The sequence below is a fragment of the Astatotilapia calliptera genome, chromosome 5 (genome assembly GCF_900246225.1).
Source record: "Astatotilapia calliptera chromosome 5, fAstCal1.2, whole genome shotgun sequence".
In the NCBI taxonomy this organism is placed as follows: Eukaryota; Metazoa; Chordata; class Actinopteri; order Cichliformes; family Cichlidae; genus Astatotilapia; species Astatotilapia calliptera.
This window is the reverse complement of record NC_039306.1, coordinates 2,697,351-2,715,936: the sequence shown is the minus strand read 5'-3', so window position 1 is coordinate 2,715,936 and position 18,586 is coordinate 2,697,351. Positions and strand designations below refer to the sequence as shown.

The 18,586-nt window shown below is 43.6% G+C and overlaps 1 protein-coding gene across 1 annotated transcript; it reads right to left on the bottom strand.

Annotated features, from left to right (window-relative positions):
* Positions 1-437: 437 nt before the first annotated feature.
* tsen2 (TSEN2 tRNA splicing endonuclease subunit) lies at positions 438-10,226 on the bottom strand. Its single transcript, XM_026166602.1, has 12 exons — positions 9,900-10,226; positions 8,029-8,095; positions 7,899-7,938; positions 7,548-7,808; positions 7,110-7,218; positions 6,942-7,016; positions 6,127-6,177; positions 5,893-6,037; positions 2,733-2,769; positions 2,460-2,571; positions 2,287-2,376; positions 438-865 (listed from the first exon to the last, which is right to left on the bottom strand). The coding sequence occupies exons 1-12, from the start codon at positions 10,062-10,064 to the stop codon at positions 806-808; spliced, it is 1,212 nt and encodes a 403-aa protein (XP_026022387.1). The 5' UTR covers positions 10,065-10,226; the 3' UTR covers positions 438-805.
* Positions 10,227-18,586: the final 8,360 nt, after the last annotated feature.

Genomic DNA, 18,586 nt, shown 5'->3' with positions numbered 1-18,586 from the left:
AAACACCGCAGCCAAGAATTCAAAATACTAAAGTACTATAAAAATGTCTTTATTATTTCCATCCGTTTCTAGGCTACCCAATCCAAAAATATGACGACGTCAGCTCCCTTTCAACAGTATCCACACGTGGAAGAGCTGCAACAATCTCTCATGATCACAAAACATGTGAATGGAAATAAAAGGATGAATACCAAAAGAAAAGATTCAAATGAGCTCCATGATGGAGCCGCAGAGCAGAGGGAACCTGCTTTCATCATCATCACGATGAAGACTTAAAGACACTCAGTCACACCTGTTCTCACGTGAGTTCTCGAAGAGGTTCTACGTCCTTTGATCTGCACGGTCAGAACATAAAACCCTTCAAACAAACCATCGCTGTGTGGAAATGATGAGTGTGCTGTGGTGCAGTGATACAGAAGTCACAACAAACAGGCAGATTCAGGTGTGTTCACCTTTATTAGAAACAGAAAATCACCTGCAACGCACAGGTATGGCAGCATTTCATCAAAGCATGTAAAAACTCAGAGTGTGAACTTCATTCAAACACAGGCATTCAGGTCCAATCATGTACCTGAAGGCCTGGGGTCAAAGGTCAGTGAATGACCGTTCCTTGACACCTTTCAGCTGATCACCACCTGTCATGGAGCTGGACAGGTGAGGGTGAGAGGCTGGCAGAGAGCTCACATTTCTTCTTTCTTCAGTCATTAAAGTCTTTTAACGGAAAACACAGATTCTATTCGACGCCTCATGACCTTTTATGTGACATCACCATTTCATGACCTCATAAGCGTCTCACGCCAGCCAATTAGATGTCATCCTGCTCCGCTCGCTCTCTAGAGGAAACCCACCTGCTGACGATCACTTCCTGTGGAGACAAAACTACATCACTAAAGTGTTTCACCAGCAGGCAACCCTAAACCCCGCCCCCATTACTAGCAACTTGGTCATTGAGGCGGAGCTTCTATTCATCGAGTCACATGAGTCCTCATCAGCTCTGCTCGGCTGATTGGCTGCTCTGCTCTGGTCTCACTCTTTATTTGCAGATGGCTAACGTGGCTAACGGGTAATTGCTCTTAGTTAAGTAGCTCATGCTAACATGTTAACATCCCTGATAACAGGTTGATACGGCAGTGTTGCTGAAACAGGAGCTTTACTGAACCCTGACACTCCTCCTGAAGTGTTGATCAGTGTGATGGACGCTAATGACCTCAGCTGTTACTGAGGGGTGGAGCTGCATGAAGTTGACCTAAAAACCGAAATGTTGGGATGGAAGCAGCTCCTAACCCTGGGTTTCAGCTCCATGGCAACCACTGCTTCTACATCCATGTTCTACGGCTCATCGGGCTCTCAGGTTCAGAGGCAGCGTCTCAAAGGTCACGTGGGTCCTTCCACACTGGCTCCAGGACTATCTCGGGGTGTGATTCAGGGTCTCGTTCTGGTGGGACACGGTCAGAACAACAGGGAGAACGACCAAGCTGCTGCATGGAATGGACCATGTAGGATCTGATGACATCAGTGTCTGAACGGTGCACATCTTGAATCTTCACAGGCCTGAAGTTTAGGAAGAGCAGAGGCTTCACTTAAAGTGTCAGAGCACTGATATGTGGTCGGAGGTTTCATATTGTCCAATGAGGAATATCTGACCTGAAGGACATCAGCATCAACAATCCCAGGAAGTTGATTCTATTCATCTGGATGTACCGTTTTCGGTGGGAGGAGCTAACACTGGGTTCATGATCAGTTGATTTATAATGCACAGACTAACAGTCACAAAGCGAGACAGGTGCAGAAGCCGGGTATGAGTTTGGTGCCCGTTCATAGGGTCGGGGAGCTGCAGTCAGCTGAGCCTGAAGAAGTCACCTGATAATGACGGTTCTCCCACTGACTACATCCAGGTGAACAGAATCAACATTTTGGGATTTCCTCCCCTGAATGATTGAACATCAAGACACGACAGGGAGTTTGAACATTTTGTCTTCTCCTCGTCTAAAATAAGGCACGGTCATTCCAGCTCCATGTTATCCTGCTTAGAGGAGCTCCATGAGTGGTTCACGCATCTGCCTAAAGAGTGAAAGATGCCAGTTCGATGCCTTTAGAGTCAGTCATGAAAAAATGTCCCAAATGAAACACGCTGTCGCCACGGCGCCCCCCGCTGCTGTGTGCAGAAGGCATCAGCTCTGCATGAGTCACAGATCAAAATAATCCTTCTTTATCTGATCCTGTTTTAGCTGTTGGGAGCTGTTTTAGCCCCCCCTATTATCGATAGTTTCAGTTCTGGTTTCTTACCTGGACCTTCAGCTTTCTCAGACACACAGGTGAGTCCAGCTCAGCCTCTGATAGGTCGGCTGGATAGATGATGTAGCACAGCATCAGCTCCTATAAGACAAACACAGGCGGTTCTCTGAGGAAACCAAGAGCAGAGAGTTCGGTCCACGCGGGATCGCTCTGATGGCGTGTACCTTCGACACGTTGGCGGTAATCCTGCTGAGAGCTGCCAGAGAACGCCACGAAAACGGGCGCAACGGTGAGGCCTTGAATGCATCGTCAGCCCGTTCTATTACCACAGAGTAGCTACAGGAAGAGGATGGAGACAAAGTTATGGACCCTAAGAATAATCAGAGAGGTCAAAGGTCACGAGTTTAAAACAGAAAATATGTGAAATACTTTGAAAACAAAGATGCTTCCCTAAGATACGCCCTCCATAGAATCACCGCTGTGTGTGTGTTTGCTACCTGGCGTGGTAGAAAGGTGGTCCTTTCCTGTACAACACTGAAAACAAACACAGCATGATCAGATATCACACCTGGGGTTCGTTCTTCGTACCTCGCTAAGTAAGTTAGCTGGATTAGATTGTTGACGATTTCGCGTGATCCTGGATCAGTCGGTTCCCCGAAGCTCATCCGGGACTTGCTGTCATAGCAACAGATCCGTAAGCGTAAACCTGCTCGGGAGCAGGTTCACTTTATGTAAACAGGATTAGATCGCGGCCACGCAGGTATGTCCGCTTCATTTATACGAAAGCAACAGCGATATTCCACCACTGTTTCACCATAAATAAATAACATCAATGCAACTAAAGATAATGCAGCACTTGATCCTTTTATTGATGTCACATAGATACATACAGGTCATTTCCTAAAAAAGGGAAATGTACTATTAACATTCTATTACATGTATGTGATTATTACAGATGTAATTCATATTTCAGAGTAGTAATTGTAAATTACTTCGTGTAATCAAGATGAGAGACCACGGCTATAAAAGCCAAGGTGGATTTGGGAAGTCTGTCGCAGCCATGTCCTGTCCGTATACGCGACCAACCCATTGCGGAAGGTGCAAGATTGATAAGGAGAGTCCTCAGAATTCAGCGTATATTGCGGGATAGACAGGATCCTTTAGCTCAGCGTGACAGTGTGCTCATAGAGAGATATCGATTTTCCTGTGAGGGTATTATTTACTTAACCAACTTGTTGACGAGGGGGTGCAGGACCACCACCTGTCTTTTTTTTTGCTCTGCCCTTTTCTTGGTTGCTGTTATAAACAAACAGATTATTTCAGGGTCTCTTTCCAAGAGACGAAAAGCAATATAAGTGATAAATATTACCATTCTGTAGAATATTCTTATATTTCACTTTTACTTGTTCCCATGTTCTAGTGGGTCCTGTTGTGGCTCTAATGTGAAAGAGGATATAATGTAATATAATAAATTTACCCTACCGCCTACTGGTGTTGGCCAGAGGGGCCGATGGCGCGATATGGCAGCCTGGCTTCTGTCAGTCTGCCCCAGGGCAGCTGTGGCTACAACTGTAGCTGCCTCCACCAGTGTGTGAATGTGAGAGTGAATGAATAGTGGCATTGTAAAGCGCTTTGGGTGCCTTGAAAAGCGCTATATCAATCCAATCCATTATTATTATTATTATTATTATTATTATTAAATTATTTACGAGTTTAATTTGTCAGCAACTTCCTGCCAGCCCTCTCTCCTTGCTTTTGCAGCCTTTGCAGTGTTCCCTTGCGTTTTAATTAAACTCTGAAACTCCTGAAATCCCTCAATCAAGAGTTCTTGCTCTGCTGCCGAAAAATACTGAGCGCGCTCCATCGACATTTTCGCCGACCAATCAAAGGGTTGCCGATCAATGTTTCTACTATCGATGCGTAGCCCCTGTTAAGCCACCCAGTGATCTCACATTACTTCATCCAGCTGTACTAATCGTCAACAGCAGGTGTGTTCGGAGCACCGGAATAGCGAGCTCAGAGTTAGCGCGATGATTTGATCTTGGATGTGTCATTTGATCTTGGATGTAGTAAGCAAGGTACGAAGAACGGACCCCTGGCCAGTCATATTTTAGACTTCGCCCATGAGTTTAGGCTCCATCTCTGGGGTTCATTCACGTTTTCTGACTAATAGCAAGTAGAGCAGGGCGATATGGCCAAAAATATTTATCACGATATATATTTGAAAATTTGCGATAACGATATAACTGACGATATAATTGATGTGAGACAAAATACAACTCCACAACATTACTAGCACAAAAAAAACAACAACATCCATTTATTTTCACTTAAACAAGAAGCTGGTTTTTATGCATTAAAGCTTTATAAAAATGTAACAGTGCAAATGCAAATTCCTTGCTGAAAGTTTAACCCAAAGGCATTTCCAGTAGAAATGGGCTGACATATCCTGAGCATAACCATGTATAATATCCACTGAAGTTAAAAAGAGGTGCTTTGCAACATTAAACTGCAGTGTGCAGTACGTATTTTTCGGACCATAAGGTGCACGGGATTATAAGGCACATTAAGCGAAACAAAGCAGTCAGATAAATCAAACTTTATTAAACTCATTCTTCTTGCTTCCTCCACTTCTGTACCATTGATTCATTAATGCTGTATTCTATCACAGCTGCTCTGTTCCCATGTTGTTGCAGTATATTAATGACTAACCTCGTATTGTGGATGGATTATCTCAGTTGTTCTCCTGACTGAAGTTTGGTCCGTTTACAGCATCCTGCCATGTGATTGCATTTGTCCCTAACCATCAGGAACCCTCACGTTAACTTTTATAAGTGGAAAAGTGTTAGTGTTCGTCCTCCAGCTTCACTGTTTATGTTATGCTAACATAGCTGTGTCGCTAACGATCACGTAGCACATCCTTATATACCAGCTAGCCCAACTTCAGTAACCCTACAAACGTCACTGCTGTTTAGTTTTCTGTCTTCATTTATGTTGGAAGTGAAAGCAGAGCTGTACGTTTGATTTTTTTCAGAAATCTCTCAGTCAGAACATGCTATGTCATGTTTAGGTGGAAACTAGCGAGCTAACTTCCTGCTAACTTCTAACTCCGCTGAATTTAATAAATCCTGTTTTCATGGATGCCTGGAAGTTAAACTTGATAGTTACACCTGGTAAAGCAGCAACGCTGATCATTTTATTACAGATGAAAGAATTTAGACAGTTTTTAACTCTCAGTGATGCTGCAGTGTTCGTTTGACTTTGGGACCTGAAAGGATGGAGTTTAGGACCCAGATCATTCCCAGATTTACGAGCACCTTAGTTCAACAAATACCGCTTGCATGTTCTACAAAAAAAAAAAAAAGTGCTTTGGTGGGTATCTGATGGACAAACACCAAACCAGTTCCACATCACTGAAGTGGCACCATTTTTACAAACCAATTCTGGTTCATCGGTTTTATTCAAAGATCTGCCGTGCTTTTTCGGCCATGTGCGTATGAAAACAAAAGCACTGCGCATGCACGTTTTACCCAAATTCTATCGCGATATTTCATTTTCTTATTGTTGCCTAACATTATACCGGTATTACCGTGAACGGTATGATATCGCCCAGCCCTAATAGCAACCCCTACCCAAGTGTTTGTGTGTTTGTCTTACTGAGGTCTACGCCATACTTGGCTCCGCCCCCTCCTTTAGGGACCCACCCCTTGCTGCGGAAGTGATGATAGACTGCATAGGAGCTGATGAAATCAGGACGCAGGGACCGAAACGTCCTCCACAGCTGCACGATGGACAGGGGTTCCTGACCAATCAGAGGTTAGTAGAGCAATAAGGTCAGAGTGGGAGGAGCTTTGAGTGAAACACATGAGGCGGAGAGAGAGAGACAGTTACCTGATGCTGGTAGACGGACAGGCAGCCCAGACTGTAGACCAGGAAGAAGGCCTGAGGGCGACACAGACAAAGAAGCTGAACCTGTTGTGACCCCAACAGCAGCTCTGAACACCTCACTGACATCTCAGCTTGTTCAGGTGAAGCAGGAGCTCACTGCTGTCAAACCTGACGGAGTTGAGGATTGTTGGTAATGTAGGACCTGCTGTGTGTCTGACACCCCTGGAAGTAACTGTGAAACCTGCTCAGTGCAGCTGAAAGCCTGAAACCACACAACCTTCAGACAACCATCACCATTATCTACCTGTGGGAGTGGATGATGCTGTCATCGTGGAGGTGTCTAAATTCTTTCATCTGTAATAAAATCATCAGTGTTGCTGCTTTACCAGGTGTAACAATGAAGTTTAACATCCAGGCATCCATGAAAACAGAATTTATGAAGTTTAGCAGAGTTAGAAGTTAGCAGGAAGTTAGCTCGCTAGCTTCCACCTAAACATGATATAGCATGTTCTGACAGAGATTCAAACGTACAGCTCTGCTGTCACTTCAGACATAAATGAAGACAGAAAGCTAAGCAGCAGTTTGTAGGGTTACTGAAGTTGGACTAGCTGGTATATGATGATGTGCTACGTGGTGGCTAGCGACACAGCTATGTTAGCATAACATAAAAACAAGAAGAAAAACAATATCTGAACACCTGAACCTGAAGTTCTACTTAAACAGCTGTTTGCTCAACTGGAAATCTCCCCCCCCCACACACACACACACACACACACACACACGTCAAACACGACTACATGAGGAAAACGATGCATTACCTCCTCCAGACTGAGCTGCAGGTACTCGGAGAGAAAGAACGGTGTCCGCCTCACCTCCCTGACCCCGCCTCCAGTCTGCGCGTACATACACAGTGATCAGATGTTAACTCCAGCTTCCTGCGATCATTAAAACAAGGACTGTTTTTCTCCTCCACCATGAAGACCCACCTCACTGTCAGAGACCACCAGGAGGAAACCAGGACCAGGAACCAGAGGAGCAGGATCAGGATCCGAGTCAGGATCACAGTCCAAACTGGAGTCGGAGTCCTGTTCTGAGCTGGAGGTGTTCACAGAGAACTGGTTCACACAAACTGAACTGCATCATCTGAATAAACCTAGACCACCTGACTGTGCTGAGAGCCATAACACGAGGAGAAACCACATGGACCCGTTTATGAACTTTGGCCTGAATGCCATTGTCTGCCTGCACAGATGTTTAGAGTCAAATTACTGACGATAATGGGCCAAATTCAGCCGAAGAAGCAACGACATAGTGTTTTCGTTTTAGGTTTTATTTGTCCTCTCATGTTTGTCAGGTAAAGGAAGCAGAATCTAAAATTGACTGATTTTTAAATGGACCCTGGGTGCAGTGAAACAAAACACTACCTGCAGCTTCTCTTGGCCTCCGGCTCGACCTCTGACCCCCGTCTTGACCTCTTCATCTGGGGGCTGACTCCTCCTTCTTGCTCCGGCTCCTCCTTCCCCCTTTCACCGTTCTCCTCTGCCTCCCCCTCCCCTCCCATCTGGTTCCTCACATCCTCCATTTGTATTGGCTGAGAAAGCCTGAGCAGGGTTTGATGAACAGCCTCTTCATCCCATCCCTGAGCAGACAGAGCTGACCCCACCCACTTGAGCAGCTCCTCATACCTGTGAGGTAAGAGGTGACATCACTGTGTGAGCAAACGACAACAGGAAGTGGTGTGATTAAGAATATAGACAGGAAGTGGTGTCACTAACCTGGCCTGTGAGACCACAGGTAGAAACACGCCTTCGTGTTCTGTAACAGAAACAGAGACCAGCTGACTCCAGAGAGCAGCTCTGATTGGAGGAGGCCGGAGATGATGTCATTGTGCAGGTGTAAACTCACGCTCCCATTGGTTGGAGATGTTGTGCTCCGGTCTGGATCTGGACAGAACCCCTTTACCAAAGTAACCCTGAAAAGAGCACAGGTGTTCAGCTGTCAGCACCTGGCTGCACTAAGGTGGATACAGGCAGAGCAGTGGGCGGGACTAAGCCTCTTTCCAATTTGATTGGCTGAGCTGTGAGCACACATGAATGATTGTCATCTCTAAAACCTGAGCCCTGTTTCAGTCCAGGGCGTCGCTGTGGAGGACTATAAATCCCTCAGAGTACACACTGATAATAAACTGGACTGGGTTTTAAACACCTCTGCTCTCTACAGGAAGGGCCAGAACCTCTGGGGTCCTTCAACATCTGTCTGACAATGCTCAGGATTTTCTATGAGCCTGTTGTGGTCAGCGCTATCCTATGTGCTGTTGCATGCTGGGACAGCAGGTTGAGGGTCGCAGACGCCAACAGACTGAATAAACTGATCACAAGACCAGTAATGCTGTGGGGACGGAGCTGGACTCCGTTAGGATGGTGTCTGAGAGGCAGATGTTGTCCAAGACAAAGACAATGCTGGACAATCTCTCCCACCCACTCCATGACGTGCTGGCCAATCACAGGAACACGCTCAGTGGGAGACTGAGATTACCCATAATGCACCACTGAATGACACAAGAAGTCATTCCTGCCTGTGGCCATCTCTGTGCAACTCCATCTAATACACACACATGGTGGAGTAGTTACAGTGTTTGTACGTCCTCCAGTGAAAACAACGTTTTACAGGTCAGAGTGAAAAATGTCAATCATGTATATTTAATCTCTGTAATAATCTGGATATTTATCATTCAGCTATTTGTTTAGTAGTGCTATTTCTTATTTTTTGTGACTTTGTAATATATTGTATTTAATTTATATATTTAATTTAGTTGAGTCTTTTATTGTTCTTACTCTTATTAATAAAGGATTCTGATTTAGTCATAAGTGCATCAATTCAATTTTATTTATCCAGCGCCAAATCACAACAAGAGTCACCTCAAAGTGCTTTATATTGTACAGTAGATGTACAATAATACACACAGAGACAAACCCAGCAATCATATGACCCCCTATGAGCAGCACCTTGGCGACAGTGGGAAGGAAAAACTCCCTTTTAACAGGAAGAAACCTCCGGCAGCAAATTGCTGATGCACCTCACACACTGCACCTGCTGGTCAGGATGTGACGTCAAATTGTGCGCTCGACACCAGGACCAGTGACAAACCAACTCTATTTCAGAAAGACACAACTTGTGTCCCAGCGGCCGGTGCTCACTGGAATAATTAATTATACTGGGACCTGGAGTGGAAGAAAATTTGGACCTTACCATAGAAAACTCCTGTTAGCCAACACAGTAAAGAAAATTCCTTTTAAAATCAAATAAAAATCATTCATTGTTTTGACCCCACCAGAACTTTTCTTGTAGGATATAAAAAAGACTGATGCTAACTGTTCATTTTGTTTCCTGTCAGAAAGAAGAGATTCCTCACGTGTCTTTGTTTATGTTCGTTATCTCTCCTGGCACGATTTCTGTGCCTTTGTTGTTTCTATGATCTATTCTGACCGCTCTCTCTGTTATGGAAAATATTGTTTGGCTTTTTTGACCCTGGAAATAAAGCAAACGAAGTTTATTTGATTCATTTACTAATCTTACTGGCTAAACCTCGTATACATCAATCCAAATTTTCTAAGGCAAACAAGGCAATATGTGCTTGTTTGATATGTTGTTTCCGCCCCAGGTTGTGTCTAACGGTCACTACACGGACCCCGTGACCGTCTGTGCCCGTGTTCTCACGCGCGGCTGTTAACACTGCAGAGATGGGAGGGGCTCAGGTGAGGTGGGTGTGGTCAGACCTGGTCGTGGATCTTCTGGCTGTGTTCCGGATCACAGACCAGCACGTGCTGATTGAGGAGCTCTGCCTGGAAGTGGCTCCTCTCGCGCGGGCTGAGCGGCAGCGGAGCCTCGAACTCCTCCGTGACCCGGAGGCGGCGCCGGGGAGCCCGGAAGTCCGCGTACATGCTGCCTGGGGTCGAACCGGGCCGGGACTGCGGGTTTGGCACTGCTAGTTGTTAGCCTCCGCGCGGTTTGTTTGGCTGTGGCTTCACCGAATCTCTGTCCGACAGGAACTGTCGGTCTCCTCCGTGTAGTTCCACCCCCAGTTCTTCTTCTTTGTGTTTAACGGCGGTTGGCAACCAACGCAAAGGAGCATTACCGCCTCCTACTGTTCCGGAGTATGGGTCGGACAGTGAGTTCACAAGCTGTATCAAAAAAAACAAAAAAACAACAACCCTACACTCTGTCATAAACACCTATAGCCTTCAGAAACCCCACCAGTTCCCTCACCTGTGCCCTACTACCCTCCAACACACTCTTCAGATTAAATTCCCCAATTCCCCGCTCCTTCAATCTATTTTGCAGAACTGACCTCTCCACATCATAGCCCTTGCACCGCAGTATTACATGCTCTACTGTCTCCACCTCCTCCTGGCACACTCCACAAAGCCCCGTCTCATGTTCTCCTATCATCAGTAGTGTATTATTTAATGCACAATGTCCCAGTCTAAGCCTGGTAATGACCACCTCATCTCTCCTACTACCCCTATACAACCTACTCACTGCCACCTCCTTCTTAAGATGATACAATTGCCTGCCCGTACTCCCTGAATCCCACCGCTTCTGCCACTCCTGAACAACCTGCCTCCAAACAATACCTTTCGCTTCAGATCCACTGCTTGCAATTTCCATCTCAGTCCTATTTTTAGTCAACGCTCTTTTCGCCAACCTATCCACCTTTTCATTTCCACTGATCCCTACATGAGCTGGCACCCAAAGAAAGTGAATATTGCCACCACAACACCTTATTCTGCTGACAGTCTCCAGAATAGCATACAGCATGCCCTGCCTTGTCTTCGAACAAAACGATTGTAGACTTGAAAGAACAGCTGCCGAGTCAGAACATACTACCACCTGCCTGATTTTCGAACACTCTACCCATTTCAATGCTACCAAAATTGCTACCATTTCAACCGTGTACACTGCCAGTCCATCCGAAGTGCGTCTGTGTATTCCAATATTTTTTGACGGAACTGCTATTCCAAACCCTGTACTTCCAGTAACTGGACTTTTAGCACCATCCGTGAACACATGAATACACTCAGGGTATGCAGTCAACCTGTGAAAATGAAATGCTGAAACAAGATCGAATCTGCCTTTCAATGTTCTCTTCAGATCCAGCAAGTACCAGTCCACAGGAGGGGTCTCCAATAACCATGGGGGAACCACAGAGAACACTACTGCAGGACATATTTTAAGTTCGTACACCTGACACTCCTTAGCCCACTGATTCCCCACCTTTCCAAAATGAGCCTTCTGACTTCTTCCATACTCCCAGCATTCCAAAAGTACCTCCTTTGTGGGATGTGCGTCACCATGACCACCAAGATGAACCCAGTAATTCACAGATACTTGCTTCCTCCTAAGATCTAGGGGCATTTCTCCCATCTCCACCTGTAGGGTATTGACTGGAGGCATTTTAAAAGCTCCACAGCACACTCTAAGGGCTTCCGATTGCAGAACATCCAAACGTCTCAACACAGAAGGAGCTGCTGAACCATATGCCACGCACCCATAATCAAAGGCCGATCTAATTAATGCCTGGTAAAGTCTTTTCAAAGCAGAAGGGCTCGCTCCCCAACCCCTCCCAGCTACACACCTCATAACATTAATAACTTTTTTGCATTTGGTTTCAATCCGATCAATATGCTCCCGCCATGTCAGTCTCGAATCAAACACAACACCTAAGTACTTAAAAGAGCTCACTTTCCCAATTACCTTGTCATACAGTGTCAATGTCAAAGTCTCACTCACTTTTCTTTTGGTAAAGAACACACAGTTCTTCTTCTTCTTCTTCTTCTTCTTTCCCCGTAACCGCCCCCTGCGGGCTCCTGTCATCCTTAATCTGACGAACACTTCCTGTCAGGCTAAAAACGGAAGCTGTCCCTCCGGTAATGAATCGATCCATCCACGCTGCCAGCACCACCTGTGTGGATGCACTCCATCCATCTGCCACTAAAAGCCTCTGAAACAGGGGCGGATCTACGAGGTGGCACCCTAAAATAATCTCTCGACCAGTGTTGGTCAAGTTACTTGAAAAAAGTAATCAGTAACTAATTACTGATTACTTCCCCAAAAAAGTAATCCCGTTACTTTACTACGGTGGCCCCTAGAGACAAAGCACGTACAAACTCCAAAACACATGCAAACTCCAAAACACGTACAAACTCCAAAACACTTGCAAAATCCAAAACACGTACAAACTCCAAAACACATGCAAACTCCAAAACACGTACAAACTCCAAAACACATGCAAACTCCAAAACACTTGCAAAATCCAAAACACTTGCAAACTAAAAAACACATAATAATAATTAAAGTCAGTCATATATCCACAAACACAACAAGCTGAAAGTCAGTGATGCTGCTCGGTTTGCAGTCCTGAACATCACGGCACAAGCAGGATTCACTGCACTGTTAATGTTAGCTATGTTATATTGCTGCCTCTGTTCGGTGCTGTCGAGCCAAACGGACTTTAACGTGTGTTTGAACGAGCTGACGGTTCACTCGTTAAGCTGAAAGAAAGATGCTTTAATCACAGCAGTCACACATGTGTCCACTGCACCATCTGGGACTCTTCTTGTTTACACTCGTAATAACACAAACACTAAATCCTGCTTCTCTGTGCTGTTGTGTAGCAGTGTGTACACCTGAGACTGTCACCTGTCTGTCTGTCCTGCACTCTCTCTCTGTTTCTTTCTCTCTGATTGTGGAATAAAAGTATGAACATGTGTTTATAAGTTACACTTGTGTTTGAATCCTGCAGCTTATCACACATTTGATTTCCATGTGTGACAACTGCAAGTGTCCAGAGTGAGGACAGACTGAGGGAGCCACTGCTGCACATCATCTGTGAGGCTTTGCAGCCCTGATGATCCACCAGGACAAACTCAGCAGTGTGTGAGGAAGAGGAGGAGGAAGAGCCAGCAGCAGCTGACAGATGGAGAGAATAGACAGACTGTTCCCTGTTTGTGAAGGACTGCTAGGAAAGTTTAACAGAACTGTCTGTGCTGAATCAGTCTTATTAGGTAATGTTCAAATAATGTGATCATCCCAGTGTGTCAGTGTGGGAGAAAGTACTCAGAGTACTCAGGGCCTTCAAGTTACACACCATGAAAGGCAGCAACAAGTTTAATGTTCAGAAACCTAAAGTCTGTATCAGCAGCAGAATGGAGCTAAAATAAACGTTTGTTTCAGTTCTATGAAGCTTTGAGTATTTTGGATCAGTAGCTGCTGTGTTTGTTGCATCATATTGCTGTAACTGTTTATATGCTTTATATATTCTGAGCTAAGTTGATCTATAGTGTTACATCATATTCTATAAGGATGTTATGTGTTTGTAGACTTTCTGCCCAGTTTGACCCATTTAGCAGAAGTCAGCCTGTTTAAGGCTCTGATATCTATTCTGTGTGACTTACAGCAGTTATGACATGGTCTGATTTTCTCACCCAATAAAGGAATATTTCATATATCAGTCTACTCTTCATTTTATCAGAAACAGTTATCACAGCTTGTACATTTTGTTTTTATAAATATATGTAAGCAATGAGCCAAATTTAGTAATGCCAACATGAAGGAACAACATTTGTCTCTTATATATGATACACCTATATATACACTGTCAAAGATACTTGTCTTTGAGTGAAGATTTAAGGTGATAAGACATGTAAATAACTGCAACTTGAATCTGTACTGAGGCTCAGTATTTGACACAGAGTTCATGTTCACTGCTGTAATAGCTAATAATGATTAATATAATAACTAGAATATTGGCCATATTATATTTACATTACCAAAGTGATATGACTTTAGTCTCATGAACAACATCAGCTAATTCTTATTTACTAATTAATCTTGAAATGACTGTTCAGTACAGAAATGAAGCCCAAAAATCATGTTTTACTGTCCTGTGGTCTCGGCCTCAGATACTTATCAAATCACACAAAGCTCATGTAGAAACAAACAAACAAATGAACAAAATATGTTCTCCCTCATTTCTGTCAAACCAAGTTGTATGACACGTTTCCAGCGGTTAGTATCACGGTTGCTAGGCAACCTGGGAAGCGCGACGGAGACTAGACCGTCCCATACAGACAAACTTGCCGTTTATTTTGCAAATCGAACTCAACACTGCCCCTAGCGTCCTGGAGCACTTCCGTTGTGTTTTGGAATTTGCATGTGTTTTTTAGTTTGCAAGTGTTTTTTAGTTTGCAAGTGTTTTGGATTTTGTACGTGTTTTGGAATTTGCATGTGTTTTGGAATTTGCATGTGTTTTTTAGTTTGCAAGTGTTTTGGATTTTGTACGTGTTTTGGAATTTGTATGTGTTTTGGAGTTTGCATGTGTTCTTTAGTTTGCAAGTGTTTTGGAGTTTGCATGTGTTCTTTAGTTTGCAAGTGTTTTGGATTTTGTACGTGTTTTGGAATTTGCATGTGTTTTTTAGTTTGCAAGTGTTTTGGAATTTGCATGTGTTTTGGAGTTTGTACGTGTTTTGGAGTTTGCATGTGTTCTTTAGTTTGCAAGTGTTTTGGAGTTTGCATGTGTTCTTTAGTTTGCAAGTGTTTTGGAGTTTGCATGTGTTTTGGAATTTGCATGTGTTTTGGAGTTTGTACGTGCTTTGTCTCTAGGGGCCACCGTACTTTACTGATTACTTATTTTCAAAAGTAATTAATTACTTAGTTACTTTTTAAAAACACGATTTACAACCTGAAGAGGTGATAAAGTGATAGATCTTTCAGCCCAATTCTACTTTTCTGCATAATCCATCATACAAAATGTAATCAAATGGAAAAGTCTCTTTTTAAAACTTGTTTTATCAGTTTTAATCTTTTAACTTTATGCATCAAGCAAAGATTTAATTATATGCAACATTCTCTGACTGGAAGAAATTAGTTTAACATTTAAACCTATTTTCTGCACATTCCAGCTCATAAAATAAAATATTTTTTGTGTTTACACTCAGTCTTTCAAATAGATGCAAGTAAAACACAGCAGAAAACAAATAAAGTCAAAGACTCAGTGGTCCTGTTGCTCTATTTTCACCTGTAAAGCAGGAGTGGGGCAGGCGGAGGTTTACCCTGGTGCAGGTGTGCCGCGGTCAGTGGAAGAATCTGCGAGTTTCTCTGTGAGTTTCCCATTACGTCGTAGCTACTCAGTGCTTGTTTGGAAGTTTAGGGGTTTTTTCGCTGTAAAAAGAAGTTTTCTTCCCACGCACAGCGGACACTAATGTTTTTGTCACTTTTTATGGAATCAAACTCAAAGTAAGGTCAGTACTTCCACGCTTTAAACGCTGCACGCTCATACTCTCTCTGCACTCGATATGTGATCCATTGTTGATCTGCACACAGCTGTTGTCACGAACGTCGCACTCGCTTACGTCACTGTCATGAGACATTCTCGCAAAAAATCACGGTTTTAGTAATGCAGTAACGCAGCGTTCCTACGGGAAAGTAACGGTAATCTAATTACCGTTTTTGCAATAGTAATCCCTTACTTTACTTGTTACTTGAAAAAAGTAATCAGATTACAGTAACGCGTTACAAGTAACGCGTTACTGCCCATCTCTGCTCTCGACACCCGTACTGCCTCCCTGGGTTTGCATGTGATAATGTTGTTTATTAAAATAAGTTAGCATTAACACTTTGAGCCAGAGGTGGGACCAAGTCATTGTTTTGTCTCAAGTCTTTATCCTCAAGTCACAAGTCAAGTCTCAAGTAATGTCAGGCAAGTCAGAGTCGAGTCTCAAGTCACTGGTGTAAAAGTCCGAGTAAAGTCACAAGTCTGAAACTTTGAATTTCAAGTCCTTTCGAGTCTTTAAAAAAGAAAAAGAAAAAAAGAAGCATGTTGCAGTTATGCTAAATGTAAATATTAGACCATGTAATTTTTAAATCTGTGTTTTTCTCAACACATGACGAAATAGTGAACTTAGAAAATATACACAAATTGTGAAATTGCACCTCTTTAAAATGCAGCTCAATTAAACTTAGCTCCAAGAATAATTTTCACCGACAGTTCTGAGATAAGCTGCATGTTATTCTTGGATGCGCTTGTAGGACCAGCTTTAAAATCGCATCAGAAAAATATCATACACGTTAAAAAAAACTGTATCACCAACGGAGCCTGGACAACATTTGCTAGTTAGATGAAGTCATGAAGCACCACCTACGTTCTTTATGCAACTTCAACTGTCGGAGAAAGTTGAAGTTGTTCCATCTCTGTCTGTGATTATCTTCTTGCATGTTTTGCATATTGCATTTCGGTTTTTTGTTGACTACTTCATAGTTTATGTACCTGAAAAAAATAACTTTTTTGAGCTTTTTTTTTTTTCTTTTTAAAAAAAATCTGGTTAATTTGATTGGCTGTGCTACAGCTCACGCACACATACAGTGGGGCAAAAAAGTATTTAGCCACCGACTGTGCAAGTTCCCCCACCTAAAATGATGACAGAGGTCAGTAATTTGCACCAGAGGTACACTTCAACTGTGAGAGACAGAATGTGAAAGAAAAATCCATGAATCCACATGGTAGGATTTGTAAAGAATTTATTGGTAAATCAGGGTGGAAAATAAGTATTTGGTCAATAACAAAAATACAACTCAATACTTTGTAACATAACCTTTGTTGGCAATAACAGAGGTCAAACGTCTACTATAGGTCTTTACCAGGTTTGCACACACAGTAGCTGGTATTTTGGCCCATTCCTCCATGCAGATCTTCTCGAGAGCAGTGATGTTTTGGGGCTGTCGCCGAGCAACACGGACTTTCAACTCCCGCCACAGATTTTCTATGGGGTTGAGGTCTGGAGACTGGCTAGGCCACTCCAGGACTTTCAAATGCTTCTTACGGAGCCACTCCTTTGTTGCCCGGGCGGTGTGTTTTGGATCATTGTCATGTTGGAAGACCCAGCCTCGTTTCATCTTCAAAGTTCTCACTGATGGAAGGAGGTTTTGGCTCAAAATCTCACGATACATGGCCCCATTCATTCTGTCCTTAACACGGATCAGTCGTCCTGTCCCCTTGGCAGAAAAACAGCCCCATAGCATGATGTTTCCACCCCCATGCTTCACAGTAGGTATGGTGTTCTTGGGATGCAACTCAGTATTCTTCTTCCTCCAAACACGACGAGTTGAGTTTATACCAAAAAGTTCTACTTTGGTTTCATCTGACCACATGACATTCTCCCAATCCTCTGCTGTATCATCCATGTGCTCTCTGGCAAACTTCAGACGGGCCTGGACATGCACTGGCTTCAGCAGCGGAACACGTCTGGCACTGCGGGATTTGATTCCCTGCCGTTGTAGTGTGTTACTGATGGTGACCTTTGTTACTTTGGTCCCAGCTCTCTGCAGGTCATTCACCAGGTCCCCCCGTGTGGTTCTGGGATCTTTGCTCACCGTTCTCATGATCATTTTGACCCCACGGGATGAGATCTTGCGTGGAGCCCCAGATCGAGGGAGATTATCAGTGGTCTTGTATGTCTTCCATTTTCTGATGATTGCTCCCACAGTTGATTTTTTCACACCAAGCTGCTTGCCTATTGTAGATTCACTCTTCCCAGTCTGGTGCAGGTCTACAATACTTTTCCTGGTGTCCTTCGAAAGCTCTTTGGTCTTGGTCATGGCGGAGTTTGGAGTCTGACTGTTTGAGGCTGTGGACAGGTGTCTTTTATACAGATGATGAGTTCAAACAGGTGCCATTCATACAGGTAACGAGTGGGGGACAGAAAAGCTTCTTACAGAAGACGTTACAGGTCTGTGAGAGCCAGAGATTTTCCTTGTTTGAGGTGACCAAATACTTATTTTCCACCCTGATTTACGAATAAATTCTTTACAAATCCTACCATGTGGATTCATGGATTTATTTTCACATTCTGTCTCTCACAGTTGAAGTGTACCTCTGGTGCAAATTACTGACCTCTGTCATCATTTTAAGTGGGGGAACTTGCACAATCGGTGGCTGACTAAATACTTTTTTACCCCACTGTACGTACGGGTGTGGTTTGAATAAATAATGCCCACTTTCTATATAATATGCGTGTTAAATTTTATATTTGGGGTGAAATATCAAGTCTTTTCAAGTAAACCGGTTCAAGTCCAATTCAAGTCCCAGGTCACTGCTGTAAAAGTCCAAGTCAAGTCAGTCTTATAACATTTTTTCAAGTCCAGTTTAAAGTCATAAAATTAATGACTCGACTCTGACTCGAGTCCAAGTCACATGACTCGAGTCCACACCTCTGCTTTGAGCCTAGCTACAAGTTAACACTAAATATAAATAGTAACACATATCGTATAATGTCACCCCCGCCCACATCTGTGCCAGAGCACATTTTGAGCAGGCTACTAAAACCAGAGTTATAAAAAATATATGCAATGAGTTTTTTAGAGAGAGATAGAGAGGGATATGGACAGCGAGTCATGAGATGTGAGAGAT